At 49.1% G+C, this 16493-nt stretch overlaps 1 protein-coding gene across 1 annotated transcript in view; it reads left to right on the top strand.

The window, feature by feature from the left end:
• The window catches only part of LOC140394977 (carboxypeptidase O-like), a 74464-nt gene extending 64614 nt beyond the window's left edge, over positions 1-9850 (top strand). The window contains exon 11 of the mRNA XM_072482246.1: positions 9490-9850. Within this exon, the coding sequence (XP_072338347.1) occupies positions 9490-9761 (272 nt within the window). The 3' untranslated portion in view covers positions 9762-9850. The remainder of the gene's footprint in view (positions 1-9489) is intronic.
• Positions 9851-16493: the final 6643 nt, after the last annotated feature.

Genomic DNA, 16493 nt, shown 5'->3' on the forward strand with positions numbered 1-16493 from the left:
ACAAAGGAACTGAACACCTTTATGGAGCAGATGGGGGGACTGGACCCATGTGAGTTCACACACCCGAGGGAGAAGGAATCCTCTTTCTTCTCCAAAGTTCACAAAGTATATTCCCACATTGACTTCTTTGTAGTGGGCAAATCAGTGCTTCCAGGGGTAGTGTGAGCGGGATACTCTGCAAGAGTAATCTCGGACCACACTCCACATTACATAGATGTGAGGTTGGAGACGGGCTGGGCACTGCGCTCCGGTGGAGGCTGGAGACAGCCCTCCTTGTCAACAAGGCATTCTACAAGTGAATGTCACAAGCCATCGACTAGCTGGGTATCTGACCCTCCACATTCTAGGAGACGTTGAAGGTGGTGACAAGGTGGGTAACAATCGTGTACACGGCACTCAGGGACAGAAAGAATAGAGTGTCTAGGCAGGATGTGGACCAGCGGTACTCGACAGCACCGACCGTGGAACTGCTGCCGGAGAGGAAAATGCTTCAGTTGTACTTTGATCTGCTCTCCACCAAGAAAGCCATGCACCAATTCCCAGACACGGGGTCCTTTAATGAATATGGGGACAAGGCCAGCCACCTACTGGCTCACCAGCTGAGAAAGCAGCAGCCACAAGGGAGATAGCGCAGGTGAAGGACAGGAACTGTAAACTAGTCACTGCATCAGGTAAGATCAATGAGGCCTTTGTGACTTTCTACTGGGAGCTGAACACCAACGAGCCCCGGAAGGGGACTCAAGGATGAAAGGGTTTCTCAACCAGCTGGACATTCCAGCTGTGGGAGAGGAAAAGAGACAGGGGTTCCGGGTGCGGCGATGACCAGCTAAGTCGCACGTTTCGGCAGCTCCCGGTGGAACGGACTTTTGGGCTCTTAATAGGAGCCCCAACGGCAATTTTAACGGCAAAAAACACTGTGCTGTAATCCAGAAGGGAATCCTCCCTGGACATGGATGGAAAAAAGAGAGGAAGGTGGCCGGATTGCGGTGGATCCTCGAGAGCAGCGGCCAGGAAGGCAGGCACAAAGCAAGATGGCGTCGGAAGGAGGCAATTTAATATGGGGCCCTGACCAACAAGAGTTCCTGCGGCGTTGCGTGGAAGAACTCAAAAAGGAGATGAAGAAGGAGCTGTTGGCCCCGATATTACAAGCGATTGAGGAGCTTCGGGTCGTGAAGGCAAAGGCTGTTGAGAATGAGGACGACATACAGGGCCTGGTGGTGAAAACGGAGATGCACGAGGCACAACACAAAAGGTGTGTGGAAAGGCTGGAGGTGCTGGAGAATAATGCGAGGAGGAAGAATTTAAGGATTCTTGGTCTTCCCGAAGGTGTAGAAGGGGCGGACGTCGGGACATATGTGAGCACGATGCTGCACTCGTTAATGGGATCGGAGGCCCCGACGGGTCCGCTGGAGGTGGAGGGAGCCTATCGAGTTATGGCGCGAAGACCGAGGGCTGGAGAAAATCCTCGAGCCATAGTGGTGAGATTTCTCCGATATAAGGACAGAGAGATGGTCCTCAGGTGGGCAAAGAAAACTCGGAGCAGTGGGTGGGAGAACGCGGTGATCCGCGTATATCAAGATTGGAGTGCGGAGGTGGCGAGAAGGAGGGCAAGCTTTAATCGGGCCAAGGCGGTGCTGCACAAACGGAAGATTAAATTTGGAATGCTGCAACCGGCAAGGCTGTGAGTCACACATCAAGGGAAACACCACTACTTCGAAACGGCAGATGAGGCGTGGACATTTATTGTCGATGAGAAACTGGAGTGAGCGGGCCATAAAAAGAACGTTTGGGACAAAGTGGGGGGGTGAATATGTGGGATGAAGGGGGGGAAAAGAGGGAAGAGATGACTTCCCAAGTTGTTAATCCTGCGACCCTGTAACTTTTCTCTCTTCCCCATGTTGTGGGGGAGGGAGGATGAGGAGCTGAGGGTGCCGGCCATTGGGGGCGGGGCCAAAAGGGAAGCGCGGGCTTTGTTCCCGCGCTATGGTAATCACGGCGGGAACAGGGAAGCAGGAAGGAGGGGGCCTTGCACAGTGTGAGCCGAGGTCATGGGGGGAAGCCGAGGTCGGCCAGAGTTTGCTGACTTCTGGGAGCAACATGGGGGGTGCAATTACGCTAGTTTGGGATCTAGCGGGGTGGGGGGGGTTAACTGGGTTGCTGCTGCTGGGGAGAAGGGGGAGCTGGTATGGGGGGGGGTGGTCGGGGCGCCGCTTGGGGGAGATACGGCTACGTGGGAACCGGGTGAGGAACTGGATTGGAAAAGGAGATGGCTAGTCGTCAAGGGGGGGAGGGGGGGGGTAAAGAGCCCCCCAACCCGGTTGATCACGTGGAATGTGAGAGGGCTGAATGAGCCGATTAAGAGGGCACGGGTACTCGCACACCTAAAGAAACTTAAGGCAGATGTGATTATGCTTCAGGAGACGCATCTGAAGCTGATAGACCAGGTCAGACTACGTAAAGGATGGGTGGAGCAGGTGTTTCATTCGGGGCTAGACGCAAAAAACAGGGGGGTGGCCATACTAGTGGGGAAGCGGGTGATGTTTGAGGCAAAGACTATAGTGGCGGATAGTGGGGGCAGATACGTGATGGTGAGTGGCAAATTGCAAGGGGAGGCGGTGGTATTAGTGAACGTGTATGCCCCGAACTGGGATGATGCCAACTTTATGAGGCGTATGTTAGGACGAAGCCCGGACCTAGAAGTGGGGAAGCTGATAATGTGTGGAGATTTTAATACGGTGCTGGACCCAGGGCTGGACAGATCGAGGTCCAGAACCGGAAGGAGGCCGGCTGTAGCTAGGGAGCAGATGGGAGGAGTAGACCCCTGGAGATTTAGTAGACCTAGGAGTAAGGGGTTTTCGTTTTTCTCCTATGTCCACAAAGTTTATTCACGGATAGACTTTTTTGTTCTGGGAAGGGCACTGATCCCAAAGGTGACGGGGACGGAGTACACGGCTATAGCCATTTCAGATCATGCTCCACATTGGGTGGACCTGGAGATAGAGGAAGAAAAACAACAGCGTCCACCCTGGAGAATGGACATGGGATTATTGGCAGATGAGGGGGTGTGCTTAAGGGTGAGGGGGTGTATTGAAAGGTACTTGGAACTCAATGATAATGGGGAGGTACAGGTGGGAGTGGTCTGGGAGGCGCTGAAGGCAGTGGTTAGAGGGGAGCTGATATCTATTAGGGCACATAGAGGAAAGCAGGAGGGTAGGGAAAGGGAGCGGTTGTTGAAAGAACTTCTGAGGGTGGACAGACAATATGCGGAGGCACCGGAGGAGGGACTGTACAGGGAAAGGCAAAGGCTACATGTAGAATTTGACTTGTTGACTACGGGTAAGGCAGAGGCAATATGGAGGAAGGCACAGGGTGTACAGTACGAATAGGGGGAGAAGGCGAGCAGGTTGCTGGTCCACCAACTGAGGAAAAGGGGAGCAACGAGGGAGATGGGGGGGTGAGAGATGAGGAGGGAGAGATGGAGCGGGGAGCGGAGAGAGTGAATGGAGTGTTCAAGGCATTTTACGAAAGATTATATGAAGCCCCCGGATGGGAAGGAGAGAATGATGTGCTTTCTGGATCAGCTGGAATTTCCCAAGGTGGAGGAGCAGGAGAGGGTGGGACTGGGAGCACAGATTGAGACGGAGGAAGTGGTGAAAGGGATTGGGAGTATGCAGGCGGGGAAGGCCCCGGGACCAGACGGATTCCCAGTTGAATTCTATAGGAAATATATGGACTTGCTGGCCCCGCTACTGATGAGAACCTTGAATGAGGCGAGGGAAAGGGGGCAGCTGCCCCCGACTATGTCAGAGGCAATGATATCGCTCCTCCTAAAGAAGGAAAAAGACACGCTGCAATGCGGGTCTTACAGGCCCATTTCCCTCCTGAATGTGGATGCTAAGATTCTGGCCAAGGTAATGGCAATGAGGATAGAGGATTGTGTCCCGGGGTGGTTCATGAGGACCAAACTGGGTTTGTGAAGGGGAGACAGCTGAATACAAATATACGGAGGCTGCTAGGGGTAATGATGATGCCCCCACCAGAGGGGGAAGCGGAGATAGTGGTGGCGATGGATTGCCGAGAAAGCATTTGATAGAGTGGAGTGAGATTATTTGTGGGAGGTGATGAGGAGATTTGGTTTTGGGGATGGGTATATCAGGTGGGTACAGTTGCTGTATAGGGCCCCGATGGCGAGCGTGGTCACGAATGGACGGGGGTCTGACTATTTCCGGCTCCATAGAGGGACGAGGCAGGGATGTCCTCTGTCCCCGTTATTGTTTGCACTGGCGATTGAACCCCTGGCCATAGCATTGAGGGGTTCCAGGAAGTGGAGGGGAGTACTCAGGGGGGGAGAAGAACACAGGGTATCTCTGTATGCGGATGATTTGTTGCTATATGTGGCGGACCCGGCGGAGGGGATGCCAGAGATAATGCGGATACTTGGGGAGTTTGGGAATTTTTCAGGGTACAAACTGAACATGGGGAAAAGTGAGGTGTTTGTGGTGCATCCAGGGGAGCAAAGCAGAGAGATAGAGGATTTACCGTTGAGGAAGGTAACAAGGGACTTCCGGTACTTGGGGATCCAGATAGCCAAGAATTGGGGTACATTACATAGGCTTAATCTAACACGGTTGGTGGAACAGATGGAGGAGGATTTCAAGAGATGGGACATGGTGTCCCTGTCATTGGCAGGTAGGGTGCAGGCGGTTAAAATGGTGGTCCTCCCGAGATTCCTTTTTGTGTTTCAGTGCCTCCCAGTGGTGATCACGAAGGCTTTTTTCAAAAGAATCGAGAAGAGTATTATGAGTTTTGTGTGGGCTGGGAAGACCCCGAGAGTGAGGAGGGGATTCTTGCAGCGTAGTAGGGACAGGTGGGGGGGGGGGCTGGCACTACCGAGCCTAAGTGAGTACTACTGGGCCGCCAATGTTTCAATGGTGTGTAAGTGGATGGGAGAAGGGGAGGGAGCGGCGTGGAAGAGATTGGAGAGGGCGTCCTGCAGGCGGACTAGCCTACAAGCAATGGTGACAGCACCGTTGCCGTTCTCACCAAAGAAATACACCACAAGCCCGGTGGTGGTGGCTACATTGAGAATTTGGGGGCAGTGGAGACGGCATAGGGGAAGGACGGGAGCTTCGGTGCGGTCCCCGATAAGAAACAATCATAGGTTCGTCCCGGGGAGAATGGATGGGGGATTTGGAGCATGGCAAAGAGCTGGGGTAGTACAACTGAGAGATCTGTTTGTAGATGGGACATTTGCGAGTCTGGGAGCGCTGACGGAAAAATATGGGTTGCCCCAAGGGAATGCATTTCGGTACATGCAATTGAGGGCTTTCGCGAGGCAACAGGTGAGGGAATTCCCGCAGCTCCCGATGCAGGAGGTGCAGGATAGAGTGATCTCAGAGACATGGGTGGGGGATGGTAGGGTGTCGGATATATACAGGGAAATGAGGGACGAGGGGGAGATCATGGTGGATGAGCTGAAAGGGAAGTGGGAAGGGGAGCTGGGGGAGGAGATTGAGGAGGGGCTGTGGGCTGATGCCCTACGTAGGGTAAACTCATCGTCCTCGTGTGCCAGGTTAAGCCTGATACAATTTAAGGTGTTACACAGGGCGCATATGACAGGAGCACGGCTCAGTATATTTTTTGGGGTAGAGGATAGGTGTGCGAGATGCGCGAGAGGCTCAGCGAATCACACCCACATGTTCTGGTCATGTCCGGCACTACAGGGGTTCTGGGTGGGGGTGGCAAAGGTGCTTTCGAAGGTGGTGGGGGTCCGGGTCGAACCAAGCTGGGGGTTGGCTATATTTGGGGTTGCAGAAGAGCCGGGAGTGCAGGAGGTGAGAGAGGCTGACGTGTTGGCCTTTGCGTCCCTTGTAGCCCGGCGCAGGATATTGTTAATGTGGAAGGAAGCCCAACCCCCGGGTGTGGAGACCTGGATAAACGACATGGCAGGGTTTATAAAGTTAGAACGGATTAAGTTTGTGCTAAGGGGTTCGGCTCAGGGGTTCACCAGGCGGTGGCAACCGTTCGTCGATTACCTCACAGAAAGATAGAGGGAATGGAAAAGAAGTAGACAACAGCAGCAACCCAGGGGGGAGGGGACGGGGGGGGGACGGGGGGGGGGGGGGGGGGGGGGGGCGGGGAGGAATCGAACGGACTTTCAGAGATGTTATTGTATATGTATAATATGTATAGGTAGTTGTTATAGGTAATTGTATATTGGATTGCTGGATTGTATTTTTGGAGAGTATTTATTTTGGACAAGGCAGTTGCCATTCAGTTTTGTTTTTGTTTATATATTATTTATCTATTTGTTTAAAACTGGCCACTGTTATTTATATTGCTTTATTGTTGTTTAAAAGAAACACTACGTACTGTTATGTTTGGCCAAAAATCTCGAATAAAATATATATTAAAAAAAGAAAAGAGACAGGGACTGGACGCACTGCTCGAACTGGGGAAAGCCATGGAGAGCATTACCTCCATACAGTCGGCGAGGCACTGGGTCCAGGCCAGTTCCCGGTGGAATTCTATAAAGAATGTGCGGCAGCTCTGGCCCTGTACCTCCGGGAGATGTTCAATGACTCACTGTCGAGAGGGACCCTGCTGCCCACACTGGCACAGACCTCGATATCGTTGATTCCCGAAAAGGACAAAGACCCGATGGAGTGCGGGTCATGCAGACCCATCTCACTCCTAAACACTGACTTCAAAATCCCAGCAAAGGCCCTGGCAAGGCGACTGGAGAGTTGTGTGCCAGAGATAGTCAGGGTGGATCAGATGAGCTTCGTCAAGGGCAGGCAACTAATGGTGAACATCAGGCGTCTGCTGAACGTTATCATGACCTGACCCGGGGAGGAGGCACCAGAAGTGATCATCTCCCTGGACGCAGAGAAGGCCTTCAACAGAGTCGAATGGAGATACTGGAATAATTTGGGTTGGGGCCAGGATTCACCTCATGGATGAAACAACAGCAAAGCGCTGCCATGCCAAACACCACCAGCTCTGAATACTTCCGGCTGCACAGAGGCATGAGCAGGGATGCTCATTATCCCCCCTGCCATTAACCCTGGCAATTGAGCCTTTGGCCATCGTGTTCAGATCAGTGAAGGGGTGGAGAGGCATATAGAGGGATGACAGGGACATGGAGTCTCACTCGATGTGGATGACCTGCTCCTCTACATCTTGAATCCCCTAGCCAGCATGGGAGGAATAATGGAACTCCTCAGGGAGTTCGCAGTCTTCTCAGGTTACAAACGTAGCCTGAGTAAGAGCAAAACCCTCCCTGTTAGCCCGAGAGAGGGGAAATCAGAGCTGGGGAAATGACCGTTCAAGCTGGCCTAAACCAAATTCCAATACCTGGGGATCCAAATAGCCCACGACTGGGCACGGATCCACAAATGGAATGTGTCGAGCCTGGTGGAGGAGGTAAAGAGGGACTGCTGAGTACAAAAGCGTATTACAGAGAAGGAGGAATACAGGGGCCTGCCCTTCCGAAGCTCCTATTCTACCACTGGATAATAATTATAACCTTTATCGTCACAAGTAGGTTTATATGAACACTGTAATGGAGTTACCGTGAAAATCCCCTAGTCGCCACATTCCGGCGCCCATTCGGGTACACGAAGGGAAAATTCAGAATGTCCAAATTACCTAACAGCACATTTTTTGGATCTTGTGGGAGGAAACCGGAGCACCCGGAGGAAACCCACACAGACACGGGGAGAACGTGCAAATTCCGTACAGACAGTGACCCAAGCCGGGAATCGAACCTGGGACCCTCGCGCTGTGAAGCCATAGCGCTAACCACTGTGCTATCATGTTGGGTAAGAACAGAGGACAGCTCCTATACGGGGGCATCCCTCTCAGCACTGGCCACGGCCCCACTCCCATTACCCCCAGTCAGGTCCTCCAGAAGCCCAGTGGTAGTGGCCACGCTGAGGACGTGGAATCAACTCAGGCACCACTTCAGTCTGGTTGCAATGTCCACCATGGCCCAAATCTGCAAGAACCATAAATTCACCCCGGCGACAATAGAGTAGCGACCATGGGGGAACTCATGGACAAGCTCCAGCACCGGAAAGGGAATGAGCTTTGGTATATGCAAATAGGGAACTTCCTCTGCAAGGAGACAGCGACATTCCCCCAGCTATCAGGAGACTCCCGACTGGACAGAAGTCTAACCGCAGGCGAACCATGGGAAGCTGACATGTACGGATGACTACTGGAGGAGGCATGGTCACTGCTGGATGAGACATGGGAGAAGTGGGAGGAAGGGCTAGACATAGAGATCGAAGCATTGCATTTGGCTAACTCCACCTCCTCAGGCGCAGGGCTGAGCCTAACGCAGCTATAGGTAGTGCGCAGCACGCACTTGACCAGAACACAACGGTTCTTCCTAGAGGTGGACAAATGTGAACGGTGCTCGGGAGGCCATGTTCTGTTCCTGTCCCAGACCTGTTGGGTACTGGACCACCTTTTACATTGCCATGTCCAAGATTTCGGGGGTGACGGTGGAGCCATGCCCAGTAGTGGCGGTCTTCGGGGTATCAGAACAGCTAGAACTCTTTACAGGGAAAGGGGCAGACGCCCTAGCCTTTGCCTCCCTATCACCTGGCGGAGACTCCTGCTTGGCTGGAAATCAGCAGTGCCACCCAAGGCCGCAGAATTAGAAAAGATAAAATACATCATTCGAGGATCAGAGGAAGGCTTCCACAACACGTAGAAGCTATTCACTAGCCTGTTCCAAGACCTGTTTGTGACCAGCAGGGAGTGGGGGGGGGGGGGGGATCGAAATGGATAACGGAAGAAAAAAAGAAAGGGGGGGGGGGAGAACGGAGGGGTGGAGGATAGGAGGGAGATAGGAGGAGGGGAGGGGGAAGACACCAATCAGAACACGGGGTAAGCAGGGCAGAGGAACCAGCGGGGATAAGGGGCAAGGAAATCCATGGGTGCGACCACAACTACAATACCAAGGTACGCCCGGTTGGCACCAAACACGCCCCTGGTATGTTTTAATGCCAGGAGGCAACATGTATATAACTAATACAATACAGTTGTGCTAACCGATCACTGGGGATCCAAAGTTAGGGCCCCGCATCTGAATGGATGTTACTTTTGCATGCCTACCTGTTTCTTTTTTCTTTTGCGTAACCTTTTGTAGATTTCCCTTCATTGTTGTGTGATATCCCGTGCAATGCTGTGATCAATAAATGCAAATCCAATGAAAATATTTTTCTCTAAAACAACTACTGGAATTTCGAGGAAAAAGAGTTGTAGGGAGATGTAGAGTGTTGGAGGGAGGAATTCTAGAGCTTAAGGCCCAGGCAGCTGAAGGTACAGCTGCCAATGAAGGCAGGGGTTGCTCAAAAGGAGGATGTACCTTTGTAAAGTTGTTTTACCTCAGAGGAGCTATATAAACATAAATTGGTGTTTAACAGCAAGAGAATAGTGCATCGAGTCAACTAACCATGGAAATGTTCCCCCTTTCAGATTTTTCGTCTGGCTCCTCCCGGGACTGGGCAGGTGATCTACAGATTGACTTTTCCTATACGTTTGAGCTCCGAGACAACGGGACCTATCATTTCATCCTCCCGGAGAATCAGATCCAGGCCACTTGTGAGGAGACCATGGCTGCTGTGACCACCATTATCGAGCACATATATGATAAACATTTCCTGAACGCCGCTCCGGCTGTCGTAGCTCTGTGGTCGGGTGTGCTGGCGTCCTGCTTCTTGAGCACGTACTTCGTGAATTTACTGTAGGGAAGAGGGGGCTGATACATAACCTGATAGAGGTCTTGAAATGAGGAAGCGATGTAATGATGCAGAAAAGATGATCCTAACCCTTGGTGGAGGGGTGGTGTGGGGGGGGGGGGGGGGGGGGGGTGGGTGGACACGACCAAAATTAATGGCCATAAAAATGTAAGACAGTCACTATTAAATCCAACAATGTGCTCAGGAGAAAATTCTTCACACAGCGAATGTTCAACATGGGCCAGGAATTTACTGCCCTGCCGCCCAATGGGATAATACGGTCTCCTCATAGTAAACGGTAATTTCAATGGCACAGCACATGCACCACGGGAAGGCACGCGGTTGAGGGCCTTAAAATCCTGGCCATTGAGTGATTGAGGTAAACATGAGGGAGAAAGTATAAGAAGGAGAAAGGGTATAGTGATCCAATTAGGAACATAGGAACAGGAGTAGGCCACTCAGCCCCTCGATCCTGTCCCGCCATTCAATGAGATCATGGCTGCTCTGTGGCCTAACTCCATATACCTGCCTTTGGCCCATATCCCTTAATATCTTTGCTTAACAAATTCCTATCGCTCTCAGATTTAAAATGAACAACTGATCCAGCTTCAACTGCTCTTTGTGGGAGGGAGTTCCAAACCTCTACCACCCTTTGAGTGAAGACATTCTTCCAAACATCTCTCCTGAACAGTCTAGCCCGAATTTTTAAACTATGCCACCTAGTTTTAGAATCTCCAACAGTGGAAATTGTTTATCTTTATCTATTCTGTCTTTCCCTGTTAATATCATGAATACTTCTGAATTCTAGTGAAAACAGGTGTAATTTGGATAATCTCTCCTCGTAACTCAACCCTGGTAATCAGGTACCATTTTTGGAAACCTATGTCGCATCCCTCCAATTCGATGATGTAAGGTGGCAGGAGGTTTCTATAGTGCAGAAACCCTTTATTCATGCATCTCAAATCCGAACATATCCAAAAACCAAACGTTTTTAGCATGAGAAATCAGTGACCTGAACTGACCAGACCGAATCTTTCGCGTGAGAAATCAGTGACCTGAGCTCACCGGACCCAATCTTTAGTGCAGGAAATCAGTAACTTGAACTGACCAGACCCTATCTTTAGCAGAGGAAATCGGTGACCGAGCTGACTGGGCCAATCTTTATCGTGGGAAATCAGTGACCTGAACTAACTGTACCAATCTTTACCGCGGGAAATCAGTGCCCAGAGCTGAATGGACCCAATCTTTAACGTGGGAAATCAGTGACCTGAACTGACTGAACCCAATCTTTAGTGTGGAAAATCAGTGACCGAGCTGACTGGACCCAATCTTTAGTACAAGAAATCAGTGACCTGAACTGATGAACCCAATCTTTAGCGTAGGAAATAAAATGAAAATCACTTGTTGTCACAAGTTGGCTACAAATGAAATTACTGTGAAAAGCCCCTCGTCGCCATATTCCGGCGCCTGTTCGGGGAAATCAGTGACCGAACTGATTAGTCTCAATCTTTAGCGTGAGAAATCAGTAACCTGAGCTGACTGAACCCAATCTTTAGTGCGGGTAACCAGTGATCTGACTGACTGGACCCAATCCTTTTTTGAATGAATTTAGAGTACCCAATTGTTTTTTTTCCAATTAAGCATGACCAATCCACCTACCTTGCACATCTTTTTGGGTTGTGGGGGTGAGACCCACGCAAACACGGGGATAATGACTGGACCCAATCTTTTGCGTGGAAAATCAGTGACCGCGCTGACTGGACCCAATCTTTACCGCGAGAAATAGTGACCCTAGCCGATATGAATCTCGTCAACTGGACCTGACCTTTACTGCGGGAAATGTAGTACGGTAGGCATATCACATCCGAAAACTGAGAATATCCGATTACTGAAGCTCAATTGGCCCCAAGGGTATTGGGTAAAGGATACTCAGTGTTTTGATTAAATAGTCAGAAATATCTGCTACTGCCATGAAGGACAGGTATCGCAGACAAAACACATCAGCAGACATCTTGTGGCATTAAAAGCAAAATCTTGCAGACGCTTGCAACCTGAAATAAAAACAGAGAATGCTGTAAAAATTCAGGTCAGGCAGCATCTGTGGAGAGAGAAACAGAGTTAACATTTCGAGTCCAATATGACCAATATGAGTCCAGTGCTTCTTCTCCTTTAGTCACATTGGTCTCAAAGCGTTAACTCTGGAGTGAGTTCTCCGCTGGCGGGATTCTCCATTCCACCAGCTTGTACACTCGCCCGCAGGTTTCCCGGTGGCGTGGCTACAATGGGAAATCCCATTGGCCAGCGGCGGGAAGGGAGAACCCCGCTGCCAGCGATGGTGCGCCGCTGAGAAACACGGGCTGGGGAGGTGGAAAATTCACCCCGATGTCTCTCTCTCCACCAATGATGCCAGCCTTGCTGAGCTTTTCCAGCATTTCTGTGTTTATTATCCAGAGGCTGTTGTGGGTGGGAGGGATTTGGGGCTGATGACGACATGTAGCTCAGGCACTGAAAACTGACCCCCAAAACATAGACAAAGGAGGAGATGGAACAGCTCCCAAATTCTAGAACATAGAACATACAGTGCAGAAGGAGGTCATTCGGCCCATCAAGTCTGCACCAACCCACTTGAGCCCTCACTTCCACCCTATCCCCGTAACCCAATAACACCTCCTAACCTTTATGGTCACTAAGTGCAATTTAGCATGGCCAATCCACCTAACCTGCACGTCTTTGGATTGTGGGAGGAAACCGGAGCATCCAGAAGAAACCCACCCACACATGGGGAGAACGTGCAGACTCCACCTGACAGTGACCCAAGCCGGGAATCGAACCTGGGACCCTGGAGCTGTGAAGCAACTGTGCTAACCACTATGCAACCGTGCTGCCCGCAGGGCGATATCACACGCAGGGCTCTATCCTTTGCAAACAGAAGGAGCATGTCCATGGATAGCGCCTTTTTCCAGCTGAACAGAAGACGGTGGCAGCTATTTCCTTGTTCATTCCCCATGGTAATCAGAGTCAACCTGCCGGTTTGAATTTAAATAAAAGCTTGGCAGTCAACTGCTGCTTGGTGCATTTGCATGGCAATGCCTCCACCAATCAGAGTTGGATGGCAGCCAATCAGCACTCTCTTCTCCTGCAGTATAAATTTATGTTGTGAATCTGTCCTGATGAATGCAAGCATAAAAGCTTCAACAGAATGTTTCTTTTTTTCAGCAATACCAGTGAACACCCAGAATTCATAGTTCCCACCATGACGGTTGCTTTCTCTGTTGAATTTTACAAATGTAGACTTTTTCTCAATCTCAGTTCTGATTTGCTTCATGTTCTGTGAGCATATTAAAATTATTCATTCCACCAAATCGCTGGAATCTGTCAATGACTGCGTGGGTCTCAGCCCCACAACCCAAAAATGTGTCTGTTAGGATTGGCCATGCTAAATTGCCCCTTAATTGGAAAAAAAGAATAGGGCATTCTAGATTTTATGAAAATATTTGCTTGAATCTTTGAAGGAAATTCTCAGTACATCTGTGGTAAGTGGGTTTTCTACATAAGAACATAAGAACCAGGAGCAGGAGTAGGTCATCTGGCCCTTCGAGCCTGCTCCACCATTCAATGAGATCATGGCTGATCTTTTGTGGACTCAGCTCCACTTTCCGGCCCGAACACCATAACCCTTAATCCCTTTATTCTTCAAAAAACTATCTATCTTTATCTTGAAAACATTTAATGAAGGAGCCTCTACTGCTTCACTGGGCAAGGAATTCCATAGATTCACAACCCTTTGGGTGAAGAAGTTCCTCCTAAACTCAGTCCTAAATCTACTTCCCCTTATTTTGAGGCTATGCCCCCTAGTTCTGCTTTCACCCGCCAGTGGAAACAACCTGCTCGCATCTATCCTATCTAGTCTCTTCATAATTTTATATGTTTTGAGAAATCCCACCCCCCCGCATCCTTCGAAATTCCAACGAGTATAGTCCCAGTCTACTCAACCTCTACTCGTAATCCAACCCCCTGGACATAAGAACATAAGAACTAGGAACAGGAGTAGGCCATCTGGCCCCTCGAGCCTGCTCCACCATTCAATGAGATCATGGCTGATCTTTTGTGGACTCAGCTCCACATCCGGCCCAAACACCATAACCCTTAATCCCTTTATTCTTCAAAAAATTATCTATCTTTAGTTTTGTACCAGAACTCTGGTATTAACCTAGTGAATCTCCTCTGCTTACCCTCCAGTGTCAGTATATCCTTTCCCAGGTAAGGAGACCAAAACTGAGCACAATACTCCAGGTATGGCCTCACTAACACCTTATACAGTTGCAGCATAACCTCCCTAGTCTTAAACTCCATTTGCCTCCTTAATCACATGTTGCACCTGTAAACCAACATTTTGCGACTCATGCACTAGCACACCTCGGTCCCTATGCACAGCAGCATGCTTTAATATTTTATCATTTAAATAATAATCCCTTTTGCTGTTATTCCTACCAACATGGATAACATCACATTTGTCAACCTTATATTCCATCTGCCAGACCCTAGCCCATTCACTCAAACTATCCAAATCCCTCTACAGACTTCCAGTATCCTCTACACTTTGCTTTACCACTCATCTTGGTGTCGTCTGCAAACTTGGACACATTGCATTTGGTCCCCAACTCCAAATCATCTATGTAAATTGTGAACAATTTTGGCCCAACACTGATCTCTGAGGGACACCATTCGCTACTAATTGCCAACCAGAGCAACACCATTAATCCCCACTCTTTGCTTCCTATTAATCAACCAATCCTCTATCCATGCTACTACTTTACCCTTAAGCCATGCATCCTTATCTTATGCAGTAACCTTTTGTGTGGCACCTTGTCAAAAGCTTTCTGGAAATCCAGATATACCACATCCATTGGCTCCGTGTTGTCTACTCACTGGTAATGTCCTCAAACAATTCCACTAAATTAGTTAGGCATGACCTGCCCTTTATGAACCCATGATGCGTCTGCCCAATGGGACAATTTCTATCCAGATGCCTTACTATTTCTTCCTTGATGATAGATTCCAGCACCTTCCCTACTACTGAAGTTAAGCTAATTGGCCTATAATTACCCGCTTTCTGCCTACCTCCTTTTTTAAACAGTGGTGTCATGTTTGCTAATTTCCAATCTGCCAGGACCACCCCAGAGTCTAATAAATTTTGGTATACCTCCCCTACTTTCCTGAATGTTCCATACCCTTGGCGTCAGGGAAAGATGTCTGGCATGGTGACCAAGCATTTCAACCCTTGATCTTAGCATTGTGTGGTAGTATGTATTGGGGGTCATGTGGGACTGGAAGCCCTAATGTCATTGGCTGACAGACCCCGGGTCCTGGTTGGCCGTTGATCTCGAGCTCCACCCTGAAGGCGGAGTATAAGAAGCCGGAGTCTTCCCCCGCAGGCCAGTTTACTATCGAGCTGCGGGGGAACAGACACGCTTAATAAAGCCTCATCGACTTCACTCTATTCGTCTCACGGAGTCTTTGTGCGCTACACATTGTATCCACACAATCAACTATAAAGGTTGGGTACAGAACTAGGTATGGCACCAACATTACAATCAACATGCATTGCCCATCCCTAATTGCCTTTGAACTGAGTGGCTTATGAGTCAACCACATTGCCATTAATTTCTGGGATGCAGTGTTCACTGTGCATAGCGGGAAAATCGAGCTGACACCAGCATGATGACTACACGTGTTGGGGAATATACCTATCTTATGCCAATTCCTCACAATCAGGTCATCATGGCATAAGACATAGAATTTACAGGACAGAAACATGGTATAAATGTCAATCCTTATGCTCCCTTCTCAACCAGATAGTGGCTTTACTGGTCATGACAGTTAACTTGTATGAGACATCTGTATTTGCATGTTGAGTAGCTAACGATTATCTGGTCGTTATCACAGTGCTGTTTGTCAGACTTTGCAAATGGGTTCCCGCATTTTCTACATTATAAAAGTGACTGTTTCAAAAGTACTTTATTTTGCTGTAAAACACATTGGGACATCCTGAAAGGTGCTATATCTCTTTTATTTAGCTGACTGGCTTTTACACACCTACGTTTGTTACTGTTTGTCTATCAACAGTTCTTTTCTAAAAAAAATAATTTTTATTAAAGGTTTTCATAAAATATCAATAACAAAATGAAAAAGAAACCCAACAGGGTTAAGTACAAAACACAGTCCAGAAAAACAACCCTCCATATCAACAGTTCTTTTTAACTAAAAAAAAGTAAATTGTACATCTAATCCACACTCTTCTTACAAAGGAATAAAAGGGACAATAGCAGCACAGATTCAGAATTGGCAGAGTGACAGATTCTCTACCGAGAGCAGTTATCACTATTAAATTAGCAAGTGATTTGAAGACATTCCTTTCATACAGAGAGACCAGGATTATACCTTGTTTCTCTGGATGCAGCTCCCAATCTGCAAAAAGAACCAAACACACCCTGAAGCTGACAGTCCAAAGCGAAAGTAAAAAAAGCCAGACAGCCCAGCTCCACCCACACTCTGACATCACTGCAGCTATTTGACAAATATCCATTTCTTAAAGATACACCCACTACAGCTGTTTGATAAACACCCATTTCTTAAAGGTACTCTCACATGACACAGATAACAAAGACTTGTGGTAGATGGTCAGCTTTCAGACTGTAGCAGTTTCCCAGGGGTCAGTATTAGGACCCTTCTCTTCCAGAT

The sequence above is a fragment of the Scyliorhinus torazame genome, chromosome 2, assembly GCF_047496885.1.
Source record: "Scyliorhinus torazame isolate Kashiwa2021f chromosome 2, sScyTor2.1, whole genome shotgun sequence".
Lineage (NCBI taxonomy): Eukaryota > Metazoa > Chordata > Chondrichthyes > Carcharhiniformes > Scyliorhinidae > Scyliorhinus > Scyliorhinus torazame.